This window comes from Hyla sarda, chromosome 8 (genome assembly GCF_029499605.1).
Source record: "Hyla sarda isolate aHylSar1 chromosome 8, aHylSar1.hap1, whole genome shotgun sequence".
NCBI lineage: Eukaryota > Metazoa > Chordata > Amphibia > Anura > Hylidae > Hyla > Hyla sarda.
Genome location: NC_079196.1, coordinates 138,194,444 through 138,221,149, shown reverse-complemented (window position 1 = coordinate 138,221,149; position 26,706 = coordinate 138,194,444). Strand labels below are relative to the sequence as shown.

At 41.0% G+C, this 26,706-nt stretch overlaps 1 protein-coding gene across 3 annotated transcripts in view; it reads left to right on the top strand.

Annotated features, from left to right (window-relative positions):
- FSCN1 (fascin actin-bundling protein 1) overlaps window positions 1-26,706 on the top strand; it is a 116,023-nt gene that overhangs the window by 78,981 nt on the left and 10,336 nt on the right. For all 3 annotated transcript variants that reach the window (XM_056534422.1, XM_056534421.1, XM_056534420.1), the window contains exons 2-4: window positions 6,681-6,834; window positions 9,030-9,151; window positions 14,492-14,659. In XM_056534422.1, coding sequence (XP_056390397.1) covers window positions 6,681-6,834; window positions 9,030-9,151; window positions 14,492-14,659 — 444 coding nt within the window. The remainder of the gene's footprint in view (window positions 1-6,680; window positions 6,835-9,029; window positions 9,152-14,491; window positions 14,660-26,706) is intronic.

Below are 26,706 nucleotides of genomic sequence, written 5' to 3'. Positions count from 1 at the left end.
TCACCCTATTATGTGATTTGTAACACACATGGTGCTTGTGGTTTTTATCCCCTTAAGGGCCACAGTTTTTTTCATTTGTGCACTTTTGTTTTTTTCCTCTTCTTAACCCCTTAAGGACCAAGGGCGTACAGGTACGCCCGTGGGAATTTCGGTCCCCGCCGGGCAGGGATCGGGCCGGGGTAACTGCTGATATCTATCAGCAGGCACCCCCCTATGTGGGCGATCGGCGCAAATCGCAAGTGAATTCACACTTGCGATTTGCGCCGATTCCGGGTCATACGGGTCTATGGTGACCCGGAATAGAAGGGGGATCGCGGGTGTCCTAGACACCCACGATCCCCCTGTAGCGATAGGAGTGAGGTCCTATCTCTGCTATTGGTGGTCTAGACGCGACCACCAATAGCAGATAGGGGGCGGAGAGGTTTACTTTCGGTTTCCCCGTTCTGCCCACCCACAATAGGCGGGGCAGGACGGGGAAACCGACTGGGACCGGCGCCGCAGACGGTAGCGGGCGACGATCAGCGGCGGCAGCGAGCGACTGTCGGCGTAAGAAGAGGACCGCGACGCAGCTCCCTGGATCCAACGGAAGCCGTTGAGTTACTTAGCAACATCTGGAGGGCTACAGTCTGAGACCACTATAGTGGTCTCTAAACTGTAACCCTCCAGATTTTGCAAAACTACAACTCCCAGCATGCCCAGAGAGCTGTTTAGGCTTGCTGGGAGTTGCAGTTTTGCAACAGCTGGAGGTCTACAGTTTGAGACCACTGCAAAGTGATCTCTATACTGTGCACCTTCAGCTCTTGCAAAACTACAACTCCCAGCTTGCCCAGACAGCAGTTTGCTGTCTGGGCATGCTGGGAGTTGTAGTTTTGCAACATCTGGAGGTCCACAGTTTGGAGACCACTGTGCAGTGGTCTCTAAACTATAGCTCTCCAGATGTTGCAAAACTGCAACTCCCTGCATGCCTAAACAGCAAACGGCTGTCTCTGCATGCTGGGAGTTGTAGTTGCGATCCCTCCAGCTGTTGCACAACTACATCTCCCAGCATGCCTTTCGGCGATCAGTACATGCTGGGAGTTGAAGTTTTGCAACAGCTGGAGGCACACTGGTTGGAAAATACTGAGTTAGGTAACAGAACCTAACTGAAGGTTTTCCAACCAGCGTGCCTCCAGCTGTTGCAAAAGTACAACTCCCAGCATGCGCGGTCTGTCAGTACATGCTGGGAGTTGTAGTTTTGAAACAGCTAGAGGTTTGCCCCCCCCCCCCCCCCCCCCATGTGAACGTACAGGGTACATTCACACTGGCGGGTTTACAGTAAGTTTTCTGCTTCAAGTATGAGCTGTGGCAAATTTTTCCCCGCAGCGCAAACTCCTAGCGGTAAATTCACTGTAAACCCGCCAGTGTGAACGTACCCTAAAAACACTACACTACACTAACACATAATAAAGAGTAAAACACTACATTTACACCCCCTTACACTGTCCCCCTAATAAAAAATAAAAAACGTATTGTACGGCAGTGTTTTCAAAACAGAGCCTCCAGCTGTTGCAAAACAACAACTCCCAGCATTTCCGGACAGCCACTAACTGTCCAGGCATGCTGGGAGTTTAGCAACAGCTGGAGGCACCCTGTTTGGGAATCACTGGCGTAGAATACCCCTATGTCCACCCCTGTGCAATCCCTAATTTAGTCCTCAAATGCGCATGGCGCTCTCTCACTTCAGAGCCCTGTCGTATTTCAAGGAAACAGTTTAGTGCCACATATGGGGTATCTCTGTACTCGGGAGAAATTGCGTTACTAATTTCGGGGGCTTTTTTTCCTTTTACCCCCTTATGAAAAAGAAAAGTTGGGGTCTACACCAGCCTGTTAGTGTAAAAAATAAATAAATCTTTTTTTACACTAACATGCTGGTGTTGTCCTTTACTTTTTATTTTCACGGGAGGTAAAAGGAAAAAAAGACCCCCAAAATTTGTAACGCAATTTCTTCTGAGTACGGAGATACCCCATATGTGGGCGTAAAATGCTCTATGGACGCACAACAAGGCTCAGGAGTGAGAGCGCACCATGTACATTTGAGGCCTAAATTGGTGATTTGCACAGGGGTGGCTGATTTTACAGCGGTTCTGACATAAACCCCAAAAAATAAATACCCACATGTGACCCCATTTTGGAAACGACACCCCTCATGGAACAGAACAAGGGGTATAGTGAGCCTGTACACCCCACAGGTGTTTGACAAATTTTCATTAAAGTTGGATGGGAAAATGAAGAAAAAAAAATTTTCACTAAAATGCTGGTGTCACCCTAAATTTTTCATTTTCACAAGGGAAAATAAAAAAAAGCCCCCCCAAAATTTGTAACCCAATTTCTTCTGAGTAAGAGCATACCCCATATGTGGATGTAAAGTGCTCTATGGGTGCACTACAATGCTCAGAAGAGAAGGAGCGCCATTGGGATTTTGAAGAGAAAATTTGTCCGGAATTGAAGGCCACTTGTGTTTACAAAGCCCCCATGGTACCAGAACAATGGACCCCCCCCCATATGTGACCCCATTTTGGAAACTACACCCCTCATGTAATGTAATAAGGGGTACAGTGAGCATTTACGCCCCACAGGTGTCTGACAGATTTTTGGAACAGTGATCCGTGAAAATGAAAAATTTAATTTTCCATTTGCACAGCCCACTGTCCCAAAGATCTGTCAAACGCCAGTGGGGTGTAAATGCTCACTGCACCACTTATTAAATTCTGTGAGGGGTGTAGTTTCCAAAATGGGGTCACATGTGGGGGGGGGGGGGGTCCACTGTTCTGGCACCACGGGGGGCTTTGTAAATGCACATGGCCCCTGATTACCATTCCAAACGAATTCTCTTTCCAAAAGCTCAATGGTGCTCCTCCTCTTCTGAGCATTGTAGTTCGCCCGTAGTGCACTTCAGGTCCACTTATGGGGTACCTCCATACTCAGAAGAGATGGGGTTACAAATTGTGGGGGGTATTTTCTGCTATTAACCCTTGCAAAAATGTGAAATTTGGGGGGAAACACACATTTTAGTGAAAAAAATATATATTTTTTTTACATATGCAAAAGACGTGAAACCCGTGTGGGGTATTAAGGCTCACTTTATTCCTTGTTACGTTCCTCAAGTGGTCTAGTTTCCAAAATGGTATGCCATGTGTTTTTTTTGTTGCTGTTTTGACACCCTAGGGGCTTCCTAAATGCAACATGCCCCCCCGAGCAAAATTTGCTCTCAAAAAGTCAAATATCACTCCTTCTCTTCGGAGCATTGTAGTTCGCCCGTAATGCACTTCATGCCAACTTATGGGGTGCCTCCATACTCAGAAGAGATGGGGTTACAAATTTTGGGGGGTATTTTCTGCTATTAACCCTTGCAAAAATGTTACATTTGGGGGGAAACACACATTTTAGTGAAATTTTTTTTTACATATGCAAAAGTCGTGAAACACCTGTGGGGTATTAAGGCTCACTTTATTCCTTGTTACGTTCCCCAAGGGGTCTAGTTTCCAAAATGGTATGCCATGTGGGTTATTTTTGCTGTTCTGGCACCATAGGGGCTTCCTAAATGCAACATGCCCCCCAAAAACCATTTCTGAAAAACGTACTCTCCAAAATCCCCTTGTCGCTCCTTCGCTTCTGAGCCCTCTACTGCGCCCGCCGAACACTTTACATAGACATATGAGGTATGTGCTTACTCAAGAGAAATTTGGCTACAAAGTATACATTTTCTCCTTTTACCCCTTGTAAAAATTCAAAAATTGGGTTTACAAGAACATGCGAGTGTAAAAAATAGATTGTGAATTTTCTCCTTCACTTTGCTGCTATTCCTGTGAAACACCTAAAGGGTTAAAACACTTACTGATTGTCATTTGGAATACTTTGGGGGGTGTAGTTTTTATAATGGGGTCATTTGTGGGGTATTTCTAATGTGAAGACCCTTCAAATCCACTTCAAACCTGAACTGGTCTGAAATTTTGTGAAAAATTGGAAAAGTGCTGCTGAACTTTGAAGCCCTCTGGTGTCTTCCAAAAGTAAAAACACGTCAATTTTATGATGCAAACATAAAGTAGACATATTGGAAATGTGAATAAAATTTTTTTATATTTTGAATATCCATTTTCCTTACAAGCAGAGAGCTTCAAAGTTAGAAAAATGCAAAATTTTCAAATTTTTCATCAAATTTTGGGATTTTTCACCAAGAAAGGATGCAAGTTACCACAAAATTTTACCACTATGTTAAAGTAGAAAATGTCACGAAAAAACAGTCTCTGAATCAGATTGATAACTAAAAGCATTCCAGAGTTATTAATGTTTAAAGTGACTGGTCAGATGTGCAAAAAACGCTCTGGTCCTAAGGTGTAAAATGGCCTGGTCCTTAAGGGGTTAAAATCATAAGGCTCTGTTTTCCACCTACTACAGACCCATATGAGGGCTTGTTTTTTTTTTTTTTTGTCTTTTTGCACCACCAATTTTACTGTGTAATGACCAATAACTTCACCATAAAAACTACGGTGAAACCAGAAAAAACAATATTTGTGGGGAACAATGAAACACAATTGCATTTTGTAACTTTTGGGGGCTTCCGATTGTACGCAGAACACTTTTTTGGTAAAATGATATCCTATCTTTATTCTGTATGTTCATACGATTAAAATGATACCTAACAATTATAGGTTTAATTTTGTTTTTCTTCTATCAAAGAAATTATAACTTTTTGCACAAAAATTATTAATTTCCTTTCTGATCCCTATAACTTAATTTATTTCTTTTTTTCCTGTATATGGGGATGTGTGAGGGCTCCTTTTTTTGCGCCATGATCTGTAGTTTTTATTGGTACCATTTTTGTTTTCATAGGACTTTGTAATCGATTTTCATACAATACATAGATTTACGCATCTATGCCACACGTTTATTTTTGTCTACATATTTTATATATTGAATTTGGGTAAGGGGGGGTGATTTAAATGTTTACTATATTAATGGTTGTTAGTTTAAAATATATATATACTCACATATACCGTATATACTCCAGTATAAGCCGTCCCGAATATAAACCGAGGCCCTTAATTTCACCCCAAAATCCCATGAAAAGTTATTGACTCGAGTATAAGCCTAGGGTGGGAAATACATCACCCCCCCCCCTGTCATCATCCAGACCCCCGTCATAATCACCCTTATCATCCCCTTGTCGTCATCCCACACCCCCTTCATCATCCCCTTGTCGTCATCATCCCCTTGTCGTCATCATCCCCTTGTCATCATCCCACACCCCGCCTTCATTATCCCCTTGTCATCATCCCACACCCCCCCTTCATTATCCCCTTGTCATCATCCCACACCCCCCCTTCATCATCCCCTTGTCATCATCACCACATGCCATCAGCCCCCCCCACCTTCATCATCACCGCTTGTCACTCGAGTATAAGCCGAGGGGGGTGTTTTCAGCACGAAAAATTGTGCGGAAAAACTCTGCTTATACTCGAGTATATACGATATAATATACATATAATATATACAATATATATATATATATATATATATATATATATATATATATATATATATATATATATATATATATATGTGTGTGTGTATATATATATATATATGTGTGTGTGTGTATATATATATATATATATATATATATATATGTGTGTGTATATATATGTATATGTGTGTGTATGTGTGTATATGTGTATATATATATATATATATATATATATATATATATATATATATATATATAAATATTATATATATATATATAAATATTATATAAATATAATATATATATATATAAATATTATATAAATATAATATATATATATAAATATTATATAATATATAAATATTATATATATATATATAAATATTATATAAATATAATATAATATATAAATATTATATAATATATAAATATAATATAATAATATAATTTTTTTTTTTTTACACTTTATTGGTCCCCTACGGGACTTTTAGGACAAATAATTAGATTTCTCCTTCAGATCAATGTAGGTCCATAGAACTGCATTGATCTGTGTGCTCTGTGCTTCACTGATAAAACCTATCAATCACCGAGCTGGGACAGAAGAAGTAAACCCCCCTGATACCTCAGCAGTGGCTCACTTTCCCGCGATCGCTCTGCAGGGAGGGGGATCCATCCCACAGGACCACCAGGGACTTTTTAAAGGTCCCTTTAGACACCTCTGTCAGCTTTGACTGCCGCAGCGATCTCCGCATCTCGACTATTAACGGCAGCCCTCAGCTACAAGAATTGCACCAATTATACATTCCTTTTTTTACTTAGTTTTTATTTAGCCTTCAAAAATAAAGTTTTAGGGGTTGGACACTAATAAAGGGTCTGTGACCCTGGTCTTCTGCTCCATGGTCTATTTGTTTGCATATGATGATTTACCCTTAACCCACTTTAGGGTATTTTTTGTGATTTGGTGATCATCTTGTAGTTTTTTTTTTTTACTTCTGTTCACAATATTACACTTTTTTTTAATTTCTCCAGCATGTGTATATTTAACTTGCTTCCACCAGGCAACATTTGTTGTATTTCTGTAAGCAGTGTTATTATAAAAGTTTCAAGTGACTTTTTTTTATTTTTTTATTTTTCAAGTTACGATCCTTAATAAAATTACATTGTATAACTTTTTTAGGGATTGATCTGTCTGCAAACCAAGATGAAGAGAGTGATCAAGAGACATTCCAACTGGAAATCAATAAGGACACAAAGTGTGCCTTTCGGACTCATACTGGAAAATACTGGACTCTGTCAAATAATGGTGGCATTCAAGCAACGGCTTCAACTTTGTAAGTTTATTAGTTGTTTGCAAGTGTTTCAAGATGTTTGGTGAAAACGTATACAGTACACAAGCTAGTACTTAATCTGCTTTTATTCCAGGCAAAAAATGTAGTTAGTTTCTCTTTAAAACTATAGAAATTTCTAACAGTCTGTTCACCTGCACTAAACCCAGTGCGTGTGAACAGCTTTAACCCCTTCATGACCCAGCTAGTTTGGCCTTTATGACCCAGTCCGTATTTTCAATTCTGACATGTCTCTCTTTAAGTGGTAATAACTTTGCACTGCTTTTACCTGGCAAAGTGATTCAGAGAATATTTGGTTTTTTTCGAGACATTTTGTACTTTATATTAGTGGATACATGAAGCGATTTTTGTGCAAAATTGAAAAAATTAGCATTTTTCTATATTCTCTACTTGTAAGAGAAATAGTCATGCCAAATACCTTTTACTTATTCACCTCCACAACACGTCTACTTTATGATGGCATCATTTGTTAAACATTCGTTTACTTTAGAAGGACATTAAAAGGCTTAAACTATGAGCATTTTTTTCAAAATTTCTACAAAAGGTAAATTTTTTAATTTTTTTTAGGGGATCACTTCAATTCTGAATATATATGTGTGTATGTGTATATATAATATGCGTGTGGGACACTCACTGCTCTGCACAGGATTTTCATATGCAAAAAGCTGCCATCAGCTAGTCAGATTTGACTATCTGATGGTAGCGATCGCGGTAGGGTCCTTAGGCAAGATGGCTGGCTAGGTCCCGAGGCAAGATGGCTGGCTATTAGTGATTGCCACCCTCTTACCGGGTGCGGCGGGATGCCACGAGTAGCGGCCAGAATCTGCATGACGTACATGTACGTCATAGGTCGGGAAAACCTTCCCGGCCATGACGTACATGTATGTCATGGGTCGGGAAGGGGTTCAAAAAGGGTTGTCAATTACTTTTTTAATTGGTGTATTAGTTGCAGAGTTATGGCCATTTTTATCCTTTCCTTGTTGTGTGTATGCAATAGAGGCAGGGAACCTTCTCGATATTCACTGCCCAGCCCGCCCCCATGATAAACATCACATGGACGTGAGCGTTCTGCAGCCTCGCTATACCAGAGCACCTATGCTCTGCTCAGTATACACTCAGCATATTGGGCCCTCATTGATCAAATCTAGTGAACATGACAAATAGTTCTTAAAGGGGTATCCAAATGTGAATTATTTTATTTTATTTTTTTAAATCAACTGGTGCCAGAAAGTTACAGATTTGTAAATGACTTCTATTTTAAAAATCTTAATCCTTCCTGTACTTATCAGCTGTTGTATGCTCTACAGGAAGTTATTTTCTTTTTGAATTTCCTTTGTCTGACCACAGTGCTCTCTGCTGACACCTCTGTCCATTTTAGGAACTGTCCAGAGTAGGAGCAAATCTCCATAGCAAACCTATCCTGCTCTGGACAGTTCCTAAAATGGACGAAGGTTTAATAGAAGTAATTTACAAATCTGTTTAACTTTCTGGCACCAGTTGATTTAAAAAGTGTTTTCCAGGGGAGTACCCCTTTAAGGGCATGTTTACATGTACTAGTTCTGCCACAGATTTTATGCTGGTAAATCAGTGATAAAATCTGTTTATTATATTCTGTAGCAAATTTAGTAGGAACATGCCCTAAAGGATTCTCTATTCCACAATATTCGTTTTAGGGGAGTTTGTCATCAGAAAATCTCATTGTTTTAATCAAGTTGTTGTAAGGTTTTTTTTTTTCTTTTTATGTAGAATATTTTAAGAACTTTTAGTGTGGGATTATTTTATTTTTAGGGGGGGAGGGGGTGGAATTTTAATATCCTATAAAATCATGAAATCTTGCGTTTTTCAGTCTGGCCACCTTTATGGGAATGTCCGTTATTAGCTGCGGGTCCTGGTTGCTGGGGCCCACCGGGTATGAAGCGCGCTTCGTGTAACGGAAGTCTGCAGTAGACGTAAATATATACGTACATTGTCCTTAAGGGGTTAAGAGACCCAGAAATAGACTGCTCAACAACTCCCTTTTTTTAGTGCTTCATTTAGCCTAATGTATGTAGGAAGCCTTTATTGCAAAGGGTTATTGGGTCGATTATATACCCTTTTGTTTTTTGTTTTTTTTCTTGTTAATGTGTGTATTATCTGAATATTGTACATGCACCAAAATCCAAGTCTGTTCTTGTTCATAGGAATGACAATTGTTACTTTAACATTGAATGGTATGATCGACGGATTACTTTGAAGGCAGCAAATGGAAAGTTTGTGATTGCAAAGAAAAATGGACAGTTGGCGGCTTCTGTGGATTCTCCTGGTGAGCACGTCTTTTCTGTCTTAGATGGCAACAAATGGAGAATGTTGAGAGGCTGCATCCATATTACAAACTCTTATTTCTTCATACCCATGGTTGGGCCAGAACTAAAGTATAGTGATTTGTATTATGTAGGTGTGAAATTCTGCTTAAAGGAGAACTACAGCAAAAAATAACTTATTCTCTATCCACACGATGTAGTTAATTGTGGGTGTACGGCCGCTGGGACCTCCAGCAATCCCTGAAGTGGGACCCAGACTATCTCTGTGAGGCGCATGTGTCGTCTACTCGTAGAGGGCACACGCTCCATTAATTTCTATGGGAGCGCCGAGGATGCCAAAGTGCTGTACTCGAGTCTTTTCGACACTCCCATAGAAATGCGTGAAGCGCATGTCGTATGCAGCATGCGCTCCATTCTGAGCACTGGGTATTCTTCCGGAAATTGCGAGGGTCCCAGAAGTCGGACAAGAACGCTTTGTGCAGGCGGCCGTGGTTGTGATGTCACTCCACGCCCCCTCGTGATGTCAAACCCCCCTTCATTCAAGTCTATTGGAGGCGGCGTGACGGCTGCCACACCCCCTCCCATAGACATGAATGGAGTTGGAGTGGTGTGACGTCATGAGGTGACGTGGTGTCACTGCTGCCTGCACCACGCATTCTGAACATAATGTTCAAAACGCAGAGTGCTGCACAGATCGCGGCGGTCCCAAAGGCCAGACCCCGCGATTAGACATCTTATACCTAATCCTTTGGATAGGGGATAAGGTATCTGAGGGTGGAGTACCCCTTTAAGCCCCTATCCTATGGATAGGGGATAAGTTAATTTTTTTCTGGAATTCCACGTGGATTTTTTTTAGGGGGTGTTTTACCCAAAACCAAGCAGCAACAGGGTGAACAAGAACCATAGTTACTGGTCCTCCGAGCCTAATTAATTTATTTTTAATAATTATTTTATTCTGGCCAGCCTGTTACCACCTAGGCCCAATAGCGCCATTTTAGACACTCCGGGTCTGTTGGTACAGACTCTTCCTGGCACCCCTCGGGCAGTGAGAACCAGGGTAATAAGTGGAGTTGGAAATAGCTTTTTTTTTTGGGGGGGGGGGGGGGGGGGCGGCAATGCTAAGCCCCAGTTTAGTAATGGATTTTGTCTGCTTCCACTACTTTAAAAAAATAAATAAATAAAGTAAAATGATCAAACACTTGGAGCTTAATTGAAGATCACTTGACACTGTTAAAACCAACCATACCATTAGTTGCGTTTAGCGCTCATGCGCTCTTCCTCTGTGACCATTTTCTGCACATTGTGTGCCGTGCACAGATCTGAACATTGCATTGGAGTGGTGATTTGGATTTATTTTCTATTTTGTACACTACTTCACCTACTAAGCCTGAAAATAAAGACGCATTGGAAAAATTATTTTATTTCAAGAAACAATCCCCCTCACCCCTCATTAGCCACTTTATTAAATTTAAAAAATGCAGATGATGGTCGTAATCCACCAAATCCGCCGTAATCCACAGGATACACTTATCTGAAACAAGAAGAAAAGGGGGAAAAAAAACGGGGTTAGTGCATGCATAATTCATTGTCTTCCCAAACGGGGAGCCTCCAATTGTTGCAAAACTACAACTCCCAGCATGCCCTGACAGCTTTTGGCTGGGAGTTAAGTTTAGCAACAGCTGGAGTCTCCCTGTTTGGGAAGACCTTGCCAGAAGGGTCTGTTCACATTATACAAACCTACAATGTGAACAAAGCCTCACACTTGCCTCCCTGGCTACCTGCTGTAGCTCCGCCCTAATGTCATTGCTGGGGGAGGAGCTACACGGACTTGGACAGGAGCCAGGGAGGTAAATGGAAGTCTGCTTCCACTTACTTCTGTAGATGACTGTATGTAGTGTAGTGGGTCGGATGCCGAGCTATTAGTTCCGGTCCCCTCAGATCAAGAAGGTCTAGGCCATTACTCCAGACTTTCTGGTGAGGAAACCAAACGGGTCGTATCAGACAGTAATAAACTTAAAACCTCTCAACAAGTGGATAGTCGACCGGAGTTTCAAGATGGAATCCTTAGCTTCCATAGTCCCTCTGATTCCTCGGAACGCTTTTATGTGTTGGGTAGGACGCATACTATCATGTCCCTATCCACCCCTGGACCTGTGGTTTGCTATATTTCTAAACTGAGAGATTCGCCATTTTTTTATTTACATATTTTTTAAATCAGAAATTTTTTATTGAACATTTTGTTCTTTAGAAACAAACAACAAAACGAACCAAATCCACAACCTCCCCTCCCTCCCCACCATTGGGAATCTCTCTGGGAGAAAGGACATCTGGGGAACAGAATCTAGACTCCAAGAAGGATGCTCTGATTCACTAAGAAGAGATCTCTGGCTTCTGTTCGGGAATGCATGAGGATCCTAGTCCTTATGACTTCCTGCATACAGGCAGTCACCTGGAATAAATTATATAGATATATAGATATAGATATAGATATAGATATAGATATAGATATAGATAGATAGATAGATAGATAGATAGATAGATAGATAGATAGATAGATAGATAGAGATATATATATATATATATATATATATATATATATATATGAGAAAAAAATATATATGCATGCTATGTAAGAATTTTGCTTAAAAGACTTCAGGGGAGATTTATCAAAACCTGTGCAAAGGAAAATTTGCCCATAGCAACCAATCAGACTGCTTCTTTCATTTTGCAAAAATCGTGCTGAAAACGCCCCCCTCGGCTTATACTAGAGTGAACTCTCCACCTGTCAATCCTTTCTCAGTGGTCTTCAACCTGCGGACCTCCAGATGTTGCAAAACTACAACTCCCAGCGATGGCTGTCCGGGCATGCTGGGAGTTGTAGTTTTGAAACCTTTGGAGGTCCACAGGTTGAAGTTAAAAATTTGTCATTGGAATGCTATGGGCAACTTTTCCTCTGGACAGGTCTTGATAAATCTCCCCCTTAATCTATACTAATGTAACAATGTAACAATTGGGTCTCTGGCTACAACTATTGCTACATCTTGTGCTTTTACCTTGATACAATTATTTCACATATTGCTACAGCAAAGTATCTTTTTGTCTATACCAAGGAGTGAACATATTGAATAATAAGGATAGTAAACATATTGAATAATAACCATCAAGTATATTATGTAAATTGATTTGAATTAATCTGGTAAGTGAACAGATCGCAAGAGCCCTGCAGTCTTTCGTTCACTATGATTTTTATAAATTTTTACTATTATAGATTCTTTTTAATTAAGGGTACTGTGAAATCAGCTGGCACTGACCATGTAGACCCGTGACATCAGACCCAAGTGTCTCCGATCCCCGGATAAACTGCACACAGCCACAGGTGCTACTCAGCAAACAGAAAACAGCATCCACTTTGAACAATCAACATACCGTATGTACTTTAGTATAAGCAGAGTTTTTCAGCACGATTTTTCGTGCTGAAAACGCCCCCCTCGGCTTATACTAGAGTGAACTCTCCACCTGTCAATCCTTTCTCAGTGGTCTTCAACCTGCGGACCTCCAGATGTTGCAAAACTACAACTCCCAGCGATGGCTGTCCGGGCATGCTGGGAGTTGTAGTTTTGAAACCTTTGGAGGTCCACAGGTTGAAGGCCACTGCGGCCTTCGTCATCATCTAGACCCCCCTTTAGTTTTCTACTCCCCTCCCCTCGGTGGGAAGGAAGGGTGAGCTGGGCCAGGCCATCTATGCTGCAAGGACCGTCCGGTGGGGATGGTTAGTCGTTCTGGGCTGTCCATTTTCACCAGGGGAGGGGGCCCTCTTCTCCGCGCTCCGGGCCTGCCCCAGACTAGTGACGTTGCCTTGACGACGACGCACAGGGACGCGCAAGAACGTCCCTGTGCGTCATCATCAAGGCAACGTCACTAGTCCGGGGCAGGCGCGGAGAAGAGGGCCCCCTCCCCCGGTGAAAATGGACAGCCCGGAACGACTAACCCTCCCCACTGGATGGTCCCTGCAGCATAGATGGCCCGGACCAGATGCCTCTCACCTGCCATAAAGACCACAGACCAAAGTGCTGTTTTGTTCTCACGTGAGAATATAAATATAAACACTTGCTCCTTATAACTTAGAGGGCTGCTGTTTATTTGGATTTTTTTTTTTCCCCCTTGGGTATTGGAACTCTGCAGTAATCTCCCTTTTTATAGGAAGGTGAAGTGAATTGTATGTTGGCGATAAACAGTCAATAAACCAGAATACAGCAGAAGTACAAAGTAGCACAAAACAAACGTGAATATAGCTTACATACAACAGCCTAAAAACCAAAAACAAGATAAATGACAGATATGATAATATGAACAAGACGGGATAAACTAGGAATTATACACTAATACTAGAATGACCATAACAAACACAAAAGCTCAATGACCAACTGGTCTGAACACGGACCAATAACAGTATACACAGAACAAATTCAAACTAGATACAAAGCACACTTAATTTAGGGACAAAATGAAGCTCAGGAAACTGATCTAACACTAGGATGAATCCTGATAAACTGCAAAGCCAAACTGCAAATCATGGGGGGGACACACAAACACACTAAAGCACAAACAGGTCTGAACAGGCATCAAGATTCAAGACTCACAGAAACAGGTGTGGACACACCCATAGAGAATACTAAGCAAGACAGACTAAACCCGACCAAGCACACATAACAGCTTTTAGCTCTATGCTGATATTCCTAACACTGGACAAAATGCCATGCCATGGCAATACAAAGTTCATGCACACACAAAGTGTAGAGTGAATTCAAATTGGCAGCACTGGCTGGAAGACAGAGCAGGATTCCAATAACCCCTCCTGTGCTGCTATTGGCCAGGGACTGGATCTTTTTCCAGACGAGAGAGCAACCTACACAGACTGGTCAGTTATGTTTGTATGTGGTTAATAGAGATAACTGGAGAGCAGTAACTGCAGCAATTGCTTTTTATTTTGTTCCTTGATCCAGAGAAGCTGGGTGGTGTGAACAGATGCAGGTGGGGCATTCAGAGACCTCTGAGTGCTCCCCTTGCACCTGTTCATTCCTTAATTATGGAATTGTGTGATGGCATGAAGTAAGTCATTTCTGGAGTTAGTGCTCTTCCTTCATCTCTTTATAGTACTGGAGCTATATGGTGACTAACACAGACATACAGTAATAGTTTAGTTCGAAGTGCTGGAAAAGGGATGTGGAAGTAATTATATTAATACATGAGATCTAGGCTTGAAGCATAAATCAGCTACTTTTATTATAATAGTGATTTATATTAATATTATAAAATTTTTATTTAAATTTTTTTTTTTCCAGCTGAATCTGAACAATTCCTGATGAAGCTCATTAACCGTCCTCTAATTGTCCTAAGGGGAGAACATGGCTTTATTGGATGCCGTAAAATGACTGGGACCCTAGATTGTAACAGATCAATTTATGATGTTTTTCAACTGGAATTTAATGATGGTGCATACAACCTTAAAGGTTGGTGTTGTTTAAATGTATCCTATGTTCTGCATGCAGGTAATCTGTTTAAAACATGCCACCATGCCACATGCAGGTAATCGGTTTAAAACATGCCACCTGTTTCTATGCTGAAATTCCCGAGTAAGATATTGCTCCCTGGGGCAAAAACTAGAATGGTATCTGATTTTAGTTGATTAACAAAAGCCATGTTCCAGGTCATTTTAATAGTTAAACTAAACTGAAGAAAAAATCCCACATTGTGTTGGTACAGCAAAGAGAAGCTGCAATCCTTTTAGAAGCAGCAATATGTTGATAAAGTGCAAATTTTAAATCGCTGTTTTGAATCTTAACAAGTCTAGTTTAGTGTAACATTACCTGAAATGCAACAGAACTGAAAGGAGATGAAATGAAAGGAGAAGCTATCATTATGGGAGACTTCAATCTTCCGGATGTAAACTGGAAAACCAAAATAGCTAGTTCTGCCAGGAGTACAGATGTTCTGATACTTGTCTTTGTTTGTACCCCATAACTGTAAGCGCTGCGGAATCTGTAGGCGCTATATAAATAAAATTATTATTATTATTATTATATTCTGAATTCCCTACTGGGATTATCTCTACAACCAGTAGTTGAGGAGCCAACCCGGAGGGAGACCATTTTGGATTTGGTATTCACAAATGGGGATTTGGTATATGATATTGTTGTAGGCGAAAGCTTGGGATCTAGTGATCACCAATCAGTGTGGTTTAATGTAAGAACAGTGAAGGAGTCACACCTCCCAAAAACAAAAGTTTTTGATTTTAGAAAAACAGACTTTTCAAAAATTAGATTAGTCATAAATTACTCCCAATCATACTGGAACAAATTACATGGAGTTCAGGAGAAATGGGACTGCTTAAGACTCTTTATTGAAGGCAACAGAAAATTGCTTTAGACTTGTCAGTAAAAGCAGAAAAAGACCAGAAGTGGCCAAAATCATAAATAAAAAAATAAAAACTAGCATTTTCTAGCATTGTCTTAGGGGATAAGACATTCTTCAGATATATAAATGAAAAAAGGAAATTAAAACAAGAAATAACTAAATTAAAAACCAAGGAAGGTATGTTGAAGAGAATAAAGGGCTAGCCGACTGCCTTAATGAATACTTCTGTTCAGTTTTTACAGATGGAAAAGGACCTCCATTAGGGAGGAAGGCTAAGGAATTGTTTGATGCATGTCTTTATGGAGAGAGTTTCTACGTTTTATTTGTCTTCACTTTAGACAGCAGTCACAGGGGCCTGATGGGATACACCCAAAATTATTAAGAGCTTAGTGGTGAGCTAGTAAAACCTTTAACAGATTTATTTAACCAATCACTGGTAACAGGAGTCATCACGGAAGATTTGGATAGTAGCAAATGTCGTGCCCATTCACAAGAAAGGTAGTAGGGAGGAATAAAGCAACTATAGGCCAGTAAGTCTGACATCAATAGTGGGGAAATTAATGGAAACCCTACTAAAGGATAGGATTGTGGAACATCTAAAATCCCATGGATTGCAAGATGAAAAACATGGGTTTACTGCAGGGAGATCATGTCAAACAAATCTTATTGATTTTTTTTTTTTGACTGAGTGACTAAATAATAGATGGCGGAGGGGCAGAAGACATTGCATGTCTAAATTTTAGTAAGGCTTTTGACACTGTCCCACATAGAAGACTTCTCAATAAACTACAGTTATTGAGCTTGGACTCCCATATTGAGTGGATTAGACAGTGGCTGAATGACAGACAACAGAGGGTTGTAGTCAATGGAATATAATCAGAGCAAGGTCTTGTCACCAGTGGGGTACCTCAGGGATCTGTACTGGGACCAATTTTGTTTAATATCTTCATTAGTGATATCGCAAAAAGTCTCGATGGTAAGGTGTGTCTTTTTTTGCTGATGACAGAGATATGTAACAGGGTTGATGTTCCTGGAGGGATACGCCAAATGGAAAAGGATTAAGGGAAACTAGAAGAATGGTGAAAACTCTGGCAACTGAAATTTTAATGTGGATAAGTGCAAGATAATGCACCTGGGGCGTAAAAACCCTCAGGCAGAATATAGAATATTTTACACAGTCCTGACCTCAGTATCTGAGGAAAGGGATTTAGGAGTAATTATTTCAGAAGACTTAAAGGTAGGAAGACAACAGGAAACGCTAGCAGAATGCTTGGATGTATAGGGTGAGGTATAAGCAGTAGAAAGAGAGAAGTGCTCATGCCGCTGTACAGAACACTGGTGAGACCTCACTTGGAGTATTGTGGAGGCTGTATCTCCAAAAGGATATAGATACTCTAGAGAGTGCTCAAAGAAGAGCTACTAAACTAGTACATGGATTGCAGGATAAAACTTACCAGGAAAGGTTAAAGGACCTTAACATGTATAGCTTGGAAGAAAGAAGAGACGGGATATGATAGAGACTTTTAAATATATAAAGGGAATCAACATGGTAAAAGAGTAGAGCATATTTAAAAGAAGAAAAACTACCACAAGAGGGCATAGTTTTAACCTCTTAAGAGCCAAGGACGTACCGGTACATCCTTTCCTTTCTATAATGCAAGGCCACAACGCATCATAGCGATTGGGACCAGCCTCTAACAACGGGCGGGACCCGTGGCTAATAGCGCGCGGCAATGATCGCAGTGCCGCATCCTATTAACCCTTTAGACGCGCCGTTCAAAGTTGAATGCTGCGTCTAAAGTGAAAGTAAATCACTGCAGGTTAGCTCAGGGGGCTGTTCGGGATGTCCACGGCGAAATCGCGGCATCCCGAACAGCTCTGGGACACGAGGAGGGTCTCTTACTTTGCCTCCTGGTGTCTGATCGCCGAATGACTGCTCAGTGCCTGAGATCCAGGCATGAGCAGTCAAGCGGCAGAATCATTGATCACTGGTTTCCTATGAGAAACCAGTGATCAATGTAAAAGATCAGTGTGTGCAGTGTTATATGGGAGCTATAACACTGCAAAAAAAAAGTGAATATTGATCATTTAACCTCTTAAGGACCCTTGACGTACACGTACGTCATGACACCCTGGTACTTAGGGACCCATGACGTACGCGTACCTCATGGAGAATTCTGGCCCCCGTCGCGTGCCGGGCGGGGATCGGACCGGGATGCCTGCTGAAATCCTTCAGCAGGCATTCTGTGCAAACGCCCAGGGGGCGATCGCGGCAAATCGCAAGTGAATTATAAGGGGGATCGCGGAATATATAAAAGGGGGATCGTGGTTGTCTAAGACACCTAAGATCCCCCTGAAGGGATACGAGTGAGGTGGCAGGGGTGCCACCCCTCCTACCCCTGCTAATGGTCGCCAGAAGCGACGACAAATAGCAGATCGGGGGCGGTGGGGTTTACTTTTGTTTTCCCCATCCTGCCCACCCACAATAGGCGAGGCAGAACGGGGAAACAATGGGGACTGGCGCCGAAGATCCACTTACCCATCCGGGCGGGTGACTGAGGCAGCCGGCGATGTTGTGCGGCTGGATTGTACGGAAGCCGGTGAGTTGCCTAGCAACATATGGAGGGTACAGTTTGAGACCACTATACAGTGGTCTCTAACTGTAGCCCTCCAGATGTTGCAAAACTACAACTCCCAGCATGCCCAGACAGCTGTTTGGACATGCTGGAATATGTAGTTTTGCAACAGCTGGAGGCCTACAGTTTGAGGCCGCTATACAGTGATCTCTAAACTGTAGCCCTCCAGATCTTGAAAAACTACAACTCCTAGCATGCTCAAACAGCTGTTTGCTGTCTGGACGTGCTGGGATTTGTAGTTTTGCAACAGCTGGAGGACCACCGTTTGGAGATCACTTTGCAGTGTGCTCTAAAACTGTAGCCCTCCAGATGTTGCAAAACTGCAAATCCCAGCATGCCCAAACAGCAAACAGCTGTCTCTGCATGCTGGGAGTTGTAATTGTGTACCTCCAGCTATTGCATTGCATAACTACAGTTCACAGCATGCACTTCCATGATCAGTACATGCTGGGAGTTGTAGTTTTGCAACAGCTGGAGGCACACTGGTTGGAAAACCTTCAGTTAGGTTCTGTTACCTAACTTAGTATTTTCCAAGCAGTGTGCCTCCAGCTGTTGCAAAACTACAACTCCCAGCATGCACGGTCTGTCAGTACATGTTGGGAGTTGTAGTTTTGAAACAGCTGGAGGTTTGCTACCCCACACAGGCAGGTTTACAGTAAGTTTCCTGCTTCAAGTTTGGGCTGCGGCAAATTTTTCTCTGCAGCGCAAACTCCTAGCGGAAAACTCACTGTAACTCGCCAGTGCGAATGTACCCTAAAAACACTACACTAACAAATAATAAAGGGTAAAAAACACTACATATACACCCCCTTACACTGCCCCCCCCCCCAATAAAAATAAAAAACGTATTGTATGTTCACCCCTATGCAATCCCTAATTTAGTCCTCAAATGCGCATGGAGCGCTCTCACTTCGGAGCACTGTCGTATTTCAAGGAAACACGGGCCACATATGGGTTATCTCCGTACTCGGGAGAAATTGCACTACAAATTTTGGGGGGCTTTTTCTCCTTTTACCCCTTATGAAAAGGAAAAGTTGGGATCTACACCAGCTTGTTAGTGTATAAAAAGAAAAAATTTTTACACTAACCTGCTGGTGTTGCCCCCATACTTTTTTATTTTTACTAGCGGTAAAAGGAAAAAAAGACCCCCAAAATTTGTAACGCAATTTTCTCCTCAGTACGGAAATACCCCATATGTGGGCGTAAAATACTCTGTGGGTGCACAACAAGGCTCAGGAGTGAGAGTGCACTATGTAAATTTGAGGCTTAAATTGGTGATTTGCACAGGGGTGGGTGATTTTACAGCAGTTCTGACATAAACGCAAAAAATAAATACAGCAACCCCCCCGACATGCGATGGCCCCGACATATCAAATCGGCATACGATGGCCTCTCAGAGGCCATTGCATGTCGGCATCGACATACGATGCTTTTATATGTCGGGGCCATCGCATTAACTGCTATCTGACAGCGCAAAATGCTTAAGCTGCTGTCGGATAGCAGTTTAAGAATCCCGGACAGGTTCACTTACCTATATCCGCTGCTCCGGGTCCACTTCGCGATCCTCCGGTGTCTTCTGCATCTTCTCCAGGGTCTGGGCCTCGCTTTCCAGCGTCGTTATTACGTCGCTGCGCACGCCGTGCGTAATAACGTCACCAGAAAGCGAGGCCCGGACCCCGGAGAAGATGCGGAAGAAGCCCGAGGATCCCGAAGAAGACGCCGGAGCAGCGGGACAGCATCGGGAGCCCCTGGGACAGCATCGGGAGCGGTGATTTTGGAAACTACACCCCTCACGTAATGTAATTAGGGGTACAGTGAGCATTTACGCCCCACAGGTGTCTGACAGATTTTTGGAACAGTGGTCCGTGAAAATGAAAAATGTAATTTTTCATTTGCACAGCCCATTGTTCCAAAGATCTGTCAAACCCCAGTGGGGTGTAAATACTCACTGCACCCCTTATTAAATTCTGTGAGGGGTGTTGTTTCCAAAATAGGGTCACATGTTCTGGCACCACGGGGGGCTTTGGAATGGAAGTTAGGGGCCATGTGTGTTTACAAAAAATGTTTTTCCCAAAAGCTCAATGGCGCTCCTTCTCTTCTGAGCATTGTAGTGCGCCAGCAGAGCACTTGATGTTCTGGCACCATAGGGGCTTCCTAAATGTGACATGCCCCCCAAAAACATTTCAGAAAAACTCACTCCAAAATCCCACTGTCGCGCCTTCCATTCTGAGCCCTCTACTGCGCCCGCCGAACACTTGACATACACATATGAGGTATTTTCTTACTCTAGAGAAATTGGGTTACACATTTTAGGAAGAATTCTCTCCTTTTACCCCTTGTAAAAATTCAATAACTGGGTCTACAAGAACATGCCAGTGTAAAAAAAATGAAGATTTAGAATTTTCTCCAATTTGCTGCTATTCCTGTGAAACACCTAAAGGGTTAACAAACCTTTTTGAAGGTTATTTTGAATACTTTGAGGGGTGCAGTTCTTATAATGGGGTTTATCTGTGGGGTATTTCTAATATTAAAAAAGCCCTTCAAATCCACTTCAAAACAGGACTGGTCCCTGAAAAATTTTGATTTAGAAAATTTTGTGAAAAATTGCTGCTATACTTCGAAGCCCTCTGATGTCTTCCAAAAGTAAAAACATGTCAACTTTATGATGGAAACATAAAGTAGACATATTGTATATGTGAATCAATATATCATTTATTTGGAATGTTCATTTTCCTTATAAGCAGAGAGCTTCAAAGTAAAAAAAAATGCTAAATTTTTTAATTTTTCATAAAAATTTGGAATTTTGCAAGTATGATGCAAATATTGACAATGTTTCCACTAACATTAAAGTAGAATATGTCACGAAAAAACAATCTCGGACTCAGAATGAGAGGTAAAAGCATCCCAGAGTTATTAATGCTTAAAGTGACTGGGTCAGATGTACAAAAAATGGCCGGGTATACAGTGAAAATATGCTGGGTCCTTAAGGGGTTAACCCTATACACCCCCCCCCCCCCCCCCAATAAAAGTTTGAATCGCCCCTTTTTTCCCATTTAAAAAGAAAACTGTTAATAAAAATAAACGTGGTATCGCCGCGTGCGGAAATGTCCGAATGTATAAAAATATATAGTTAATTAAACCGCACAGTCAATGGCATACGCGCAAATAATTCCAAAGTCCAAAATTGTGTTTTTGGTCACTTTTTACATAATGAAAAAATAAATGAAAAGCGATCAACAAGTCCGATCAATACCAAAATGGTACCACTAAAAACTTCAGATCACGGCGCAAAAAATTAGCCCTCATAATGCCCCATATGCGGAAAAATAAAGTTTATAGGGGTCAGAAGATGACAATTTTAACCCCTTCATGACCCAGGGTTTTTCCGTTTTTTGCACTTTAGTTATTTCCTCCTTTCCTTCAAAAAACCATAACTTTCAATTTTGCACCTAAAAATTTATATGATGGCTTATTTTTTGCACCACCAATTCTACTTTGTAATGACATCAGTCATTTTACCCAAAAATCTACAGAGAAACGGAAAAAAAATTAATTGTGCGACAAAATTGAAGAAAAATTTTTTACATTTTGGGGGCTTACGTTTCTACACAGTACATTTTTCGTTACAAATGACACTTTCTCTTTATTCTGTAGGTCCATATGGTTAAAATGATACCCTACTTATAAATTTTCCTGTATGTAGTTATGATTTTTTCCAGAAGTACAATAAAAACAAACCTATATAAGTTTAACCCCTTAACGACCACGGGCGTAAATGTACGTCCTGGTTTGGCGGGACTTCCCGCATCAGGACGTACATTTACGTCCTGTGTATGATTGCGAACATCGAAAGGGTGCTCGCGTCATACACGGTCATAATGGCCGACATCCGCGATCCCGCGGATGTCCGCCATTAACCCCTCCGATGCCGTGATCAATACAGATCACGGCATTGCGGCACTTTGATTGGATGATCGGATCGCCCGCAGCGCTGCCGCGGGGATCCGATCATCCAGCATGACAGTCGGAGGTCCCCTTACCTAGCTCTGGCTGTCTCCCGGGGTCTTCTGCTCTTGTCTGCGATTGAGCAGACCAGAGCAGAAGATCACCGATAATACTGAGCAGTGCTGTGTCCTATGCATAGCACTGCACAGTATTAGCAATCAAAGGATTGCTATAGATAGTCCCCTATGGGGACATAAAAATAAAAAATAAATTTATAAAAAAAAAAGTTGAAAAATTAAAAAAAAAAAGTGAAAAATCCCCTCCCCCAATAAAAATGAAAATTGTCCGTTTTTCCCATTTTAACCCCCAAAAAGTGTAAACACTTTTTTTTAATAAACATATTTGCTATCGCCGTGTGCGTAAATGTCCGAACTATCAAAATATAATGTTAATGATCCCGTACAGTGAATGGCGTAAACGTAAATTTTTTTTTAAAAAAAGTCCAAGAATGCTGCTTTTTGTCACATTTTATTAAAAAAAATTATAAAAAATGATCTAAAAGTTTTATATATGCAAATGTGGTATCTAAAAAAAGTACAGATGACGGCGCAAATAATGAGCCCTCATACCGCCCTATATACGGAAAAATGAAAGTTATATGTGGTCAAAATAGGGCGCTTTTAGATTACTGATTTTGTACAAAAAGTTTTTAGATTTTTTTAAGCGGTACAAAAATATAAAAGTATCTAGCCATGGGTATCATTTTAATCGTATTGACCCACAGAATAAAGAACACATGTCATTTTTACTGTAAAGTGTACAGTGTGAAAACAAAACCCTCCAAAATGTGCAAAATTTGGGTTTTCATTTAAATTTCCTCCCTAAAAATTTTTTTGTTTGGGGTTCGTCGTACATTTTATGGTAAAATGAGAGGTTTCATTACAAAGTACAATTGGTCATGCAAAAAACAAGCCCTTATATGGGTGTGTAGATGGAAAAATAAAAGTTATGGGTTTTAGAAGGCGAGGAGGAAAAGAAAACGCAAAAATAAAATTGGCCTGGTCCTTAAGGTGAAAATGGGCTTGGTGATTAAGGGGTTAAAATGGTCATCTTCTGACCCCTATAACTTTTTTTATTTTTCTGCGTATGGGCCGGTATGAGGGCTATTTTTTTGCGTCGTGATCTGAAGTTTTTAGCTGTACCATTTTTGTAATGATCAGACTTTTTGATCGCTTTTTATTCATTTTTCTCATGATATAAAAAGTGACCAAATATACGCTTTTTTGGACTTTTGAATTTTTTTGCATGTACGCCATTGACCTTACGGTTTAATTAATCATATATTTTTATAATTAAGACATTTCCACACGCGACGATACCACACTTTTTATTTACAGTTTTTTTTTTTTTTTTTAAATGGGGAAAAGGGGGTGATTCAAACTTTTATTAGGGAAGGGGTTAAATGATCTTTATTCACTTTTTTTTTCCCACTTTTTTTTTTTGCAATGTTATAGCTCCCATAGGGACCAATTACACTGCACACACTGATCTTTTACATTGATCACTGGTTTCTCATACAAGGAGGTTAGGTGTTTTTTTTATCACTTATAATAGCTTTTATTGAGCTTATATAAAATAAAATGTTAGAAGCTATTATAAGTGATAAAAAAAACACCTAACCTCCTTGTGTGTTAAGATTATGTTCGGTCTTTGATACCTGTTTCCCTCCTGAAGACGTTGCTGTGGCAACGAAACATGTAGAGGGGGCATTATCAGCTTTTAAATAACCTATGTGTGCATCATTAACCAGTGGTACTGCCAACCACTGGTTGTCTACATACATTAGAAGCAAAAGGCTGTCTCAAACTAACAATCATAACACACAAGGAGGTTAGTTTAAAAAAAAAAAAAAAAAAAAAAAAAAAAAAACATTTTATTATTTGATATAGGCTCAATAAAAGCTAAAGTTTTAGGGGGTGGGAATAAAAATAAGGGTATTACTGACCCAGGGCCTGTCCAAGCTTAAACTCTTTCACTTTATTTGCATCTATGACCTGTGCAGGAAGGCTTTTCCATGCATCCACTACTAGAGAGCAAATGCAAATAAAAGAGATTAATCTTGCATGGGACATTGTGTACCACTACCACAAGGGGACATCCTGATATTGTAGACCTTTGCCTCTTTAAAGGGAAGTGTTGCTTGACTACTTATAGTAAAGTAACACTTCCTGATATTGTAGACCTTTGCCTCTTTAATTTAAAGTGTGTGTGTGTGTGTATTATAATTTTTTTTCTCCCCACCTATTGCTAATCTATCTCTAACCACCTCCTTGCCTTTAAAAAAAAATCCTACCTTCTAAAGTGTTATATTGCTGTCTCTAATCCTGCTCACTGAGGTACGTCATTGATGCCTGCTGGGCACAGACTTCCTTACCTCATCTATGCTGCGCTCCTGTGTTTTCCTAACAGGGTGCCTACCGCTGTTTCACAAATACAGCTATTGGCTGTGAGGGCATGCTGGGAGTCATAGTTGTGAAACTAGAGGCAGAATCTTAGGAAAACACTCAGGGCAGGTGTTTAGCTCTAATTCATATAATTTGGCCACAGAATAATCTGAACACCACCCCCCCCCCCCTTCTTGATAAATCCTATTTAGTAGATTTTATTTATTTCCCAAAGTGAAAGAAGACCTCTGTTCAGACTTACCCGTACAGGGCTCGTACAGTCCTGGAGCATCAGTGCGGCAGTGAGATTCAGTGCGCGTGCTGCCTCCAGACTGTACATGGTGAGGGCGGCCAGCATGCAAGGCCAGTGAGCCAATGCCTGTCTGACAGGCAGGGAGTGAGCACAGGCTAACTGATATTCAGACCGATTGCCCGGCCGGGATCTGTCAGAATTCAGCTGTGACGTCACAGCAGGCTGCAGTCGGCCACTAACAGGGAGACCCTTAGTGGCCGGATTTCAAGAGCAAATTACAATGAATTACCTCCCAAAAAAAATAAAAGTATATTCGAGATGTTGTAGTACTACAACATATCAAAAAATAAGGATGACAGCGCCCATTTAAAGTGATGTCCTTTTGTGACAGTTTTTCTTATTTTAAATATACTCTTCCTTTCCCGTGTTGATACCTTTTATGTATTTAAAACTTTTAATCATATCCCCTCGGTCTCTTCTTTCTTCCAAGCTATACATGTTAAGGTCCTTTTTTTTTTAACCTTTCGTTGTAAGTTGTATCCCACAATCCACTTACTAGGTTAGTAGCTCTTCAAATCTCCAGAAGAATATGGATACGTTATAGGTCTAAAGTACTGCGCACAACACTCCAAGTGAGGTCTCGCCAATGCTCTGAACAGCCGTATAAGCACTTACCTCTTTCTACTTCTAATACCTCTCCTTATACACCCAAGTATTCTTCTAGCATTTCCTTCTGCTCTGATATTGTCTACCTACAAAGTCTTGTGAAATAATGACCTCTAAATCCCTTTTCTCAGATACTAAGGACACAGATACTACAGACACACGCATTCTATATACTGCCCGTTGGCAACTGAAATTTAATGTAGATAAGATAATGCTACCTGAGAATTCTGACAATTCTTCTAGTTTACCTTATTTCTTTTTTATTTGGCATATTCCTCCAGGAATATCAACCCTGGTACAAATCTTGGAGTCCTCATCATCAAAAAGACATACCTTTTCCATCAAAACCAGACTGCAATATAACTAATTAAGCAAAATGGGTTCCAGTACAGATTCCTGGGGTACCCCACTGGTAACTACCTTTCTCTGAATATTCTACATTGACTACAACCCCCTGTCAGTGCCTCAGCCACTGCCTAATACATTTAACAATATGGGAGTCCAAGCTCAAAGACTGCAGTTTGAGAAGTCTTCTATATGGGTAGTGCCAAACCTTGCTAAAATTTAGTGTGAATCGTTTTTTTATGCTACTCTAATGCTTGGTGGGGACAGAAAAAAAAGTTTGTTTAATGAGCCCTGGGGATTGTATGTGTCCCAGGAACTCCACAGTTGTTACTTCAAAGCAACTTTTTTTTCCCCCAGTTTGTTGTATAGTTTGGCTAGTACCATTTTTACATGTTTTTTTTGTGTTCAGCTAGCGACTAATGACTGTCAGGGATCTGCTTGAACACCTTTCTAATGTCGTTTTTGAAATGCTGGGACATTGCAGAGCCCAAAAGGCATCATGGCATTTTCAAAATGTCCATAACAGGACCATAAAGCTGTCTTTCTTTCATGGCCTTTTTTGACACTGATGAGGCTCCTATGAGTTGTAGTTAACCCCTTTAGGACGCAGTTAATTTTCACCATAACCCCTTAAGGACCCAGCCAATTTTCACTGTAGGACCCGGCCATTTTTTTGCACATCCACTGTCACGTTAAAGGGGTATTCCGCCCCTAGACATCTTATCCCCTATCCAAAGGATAGGGGATAAGATGTCAGATCGCCGCGGTCCAGCACAGAGCGAGCACAGCACAGTACTTATTCTGATTGGGTGACTGTAACTAGTGGGGTACCACAGGGGACAGAGCAGCGTGAC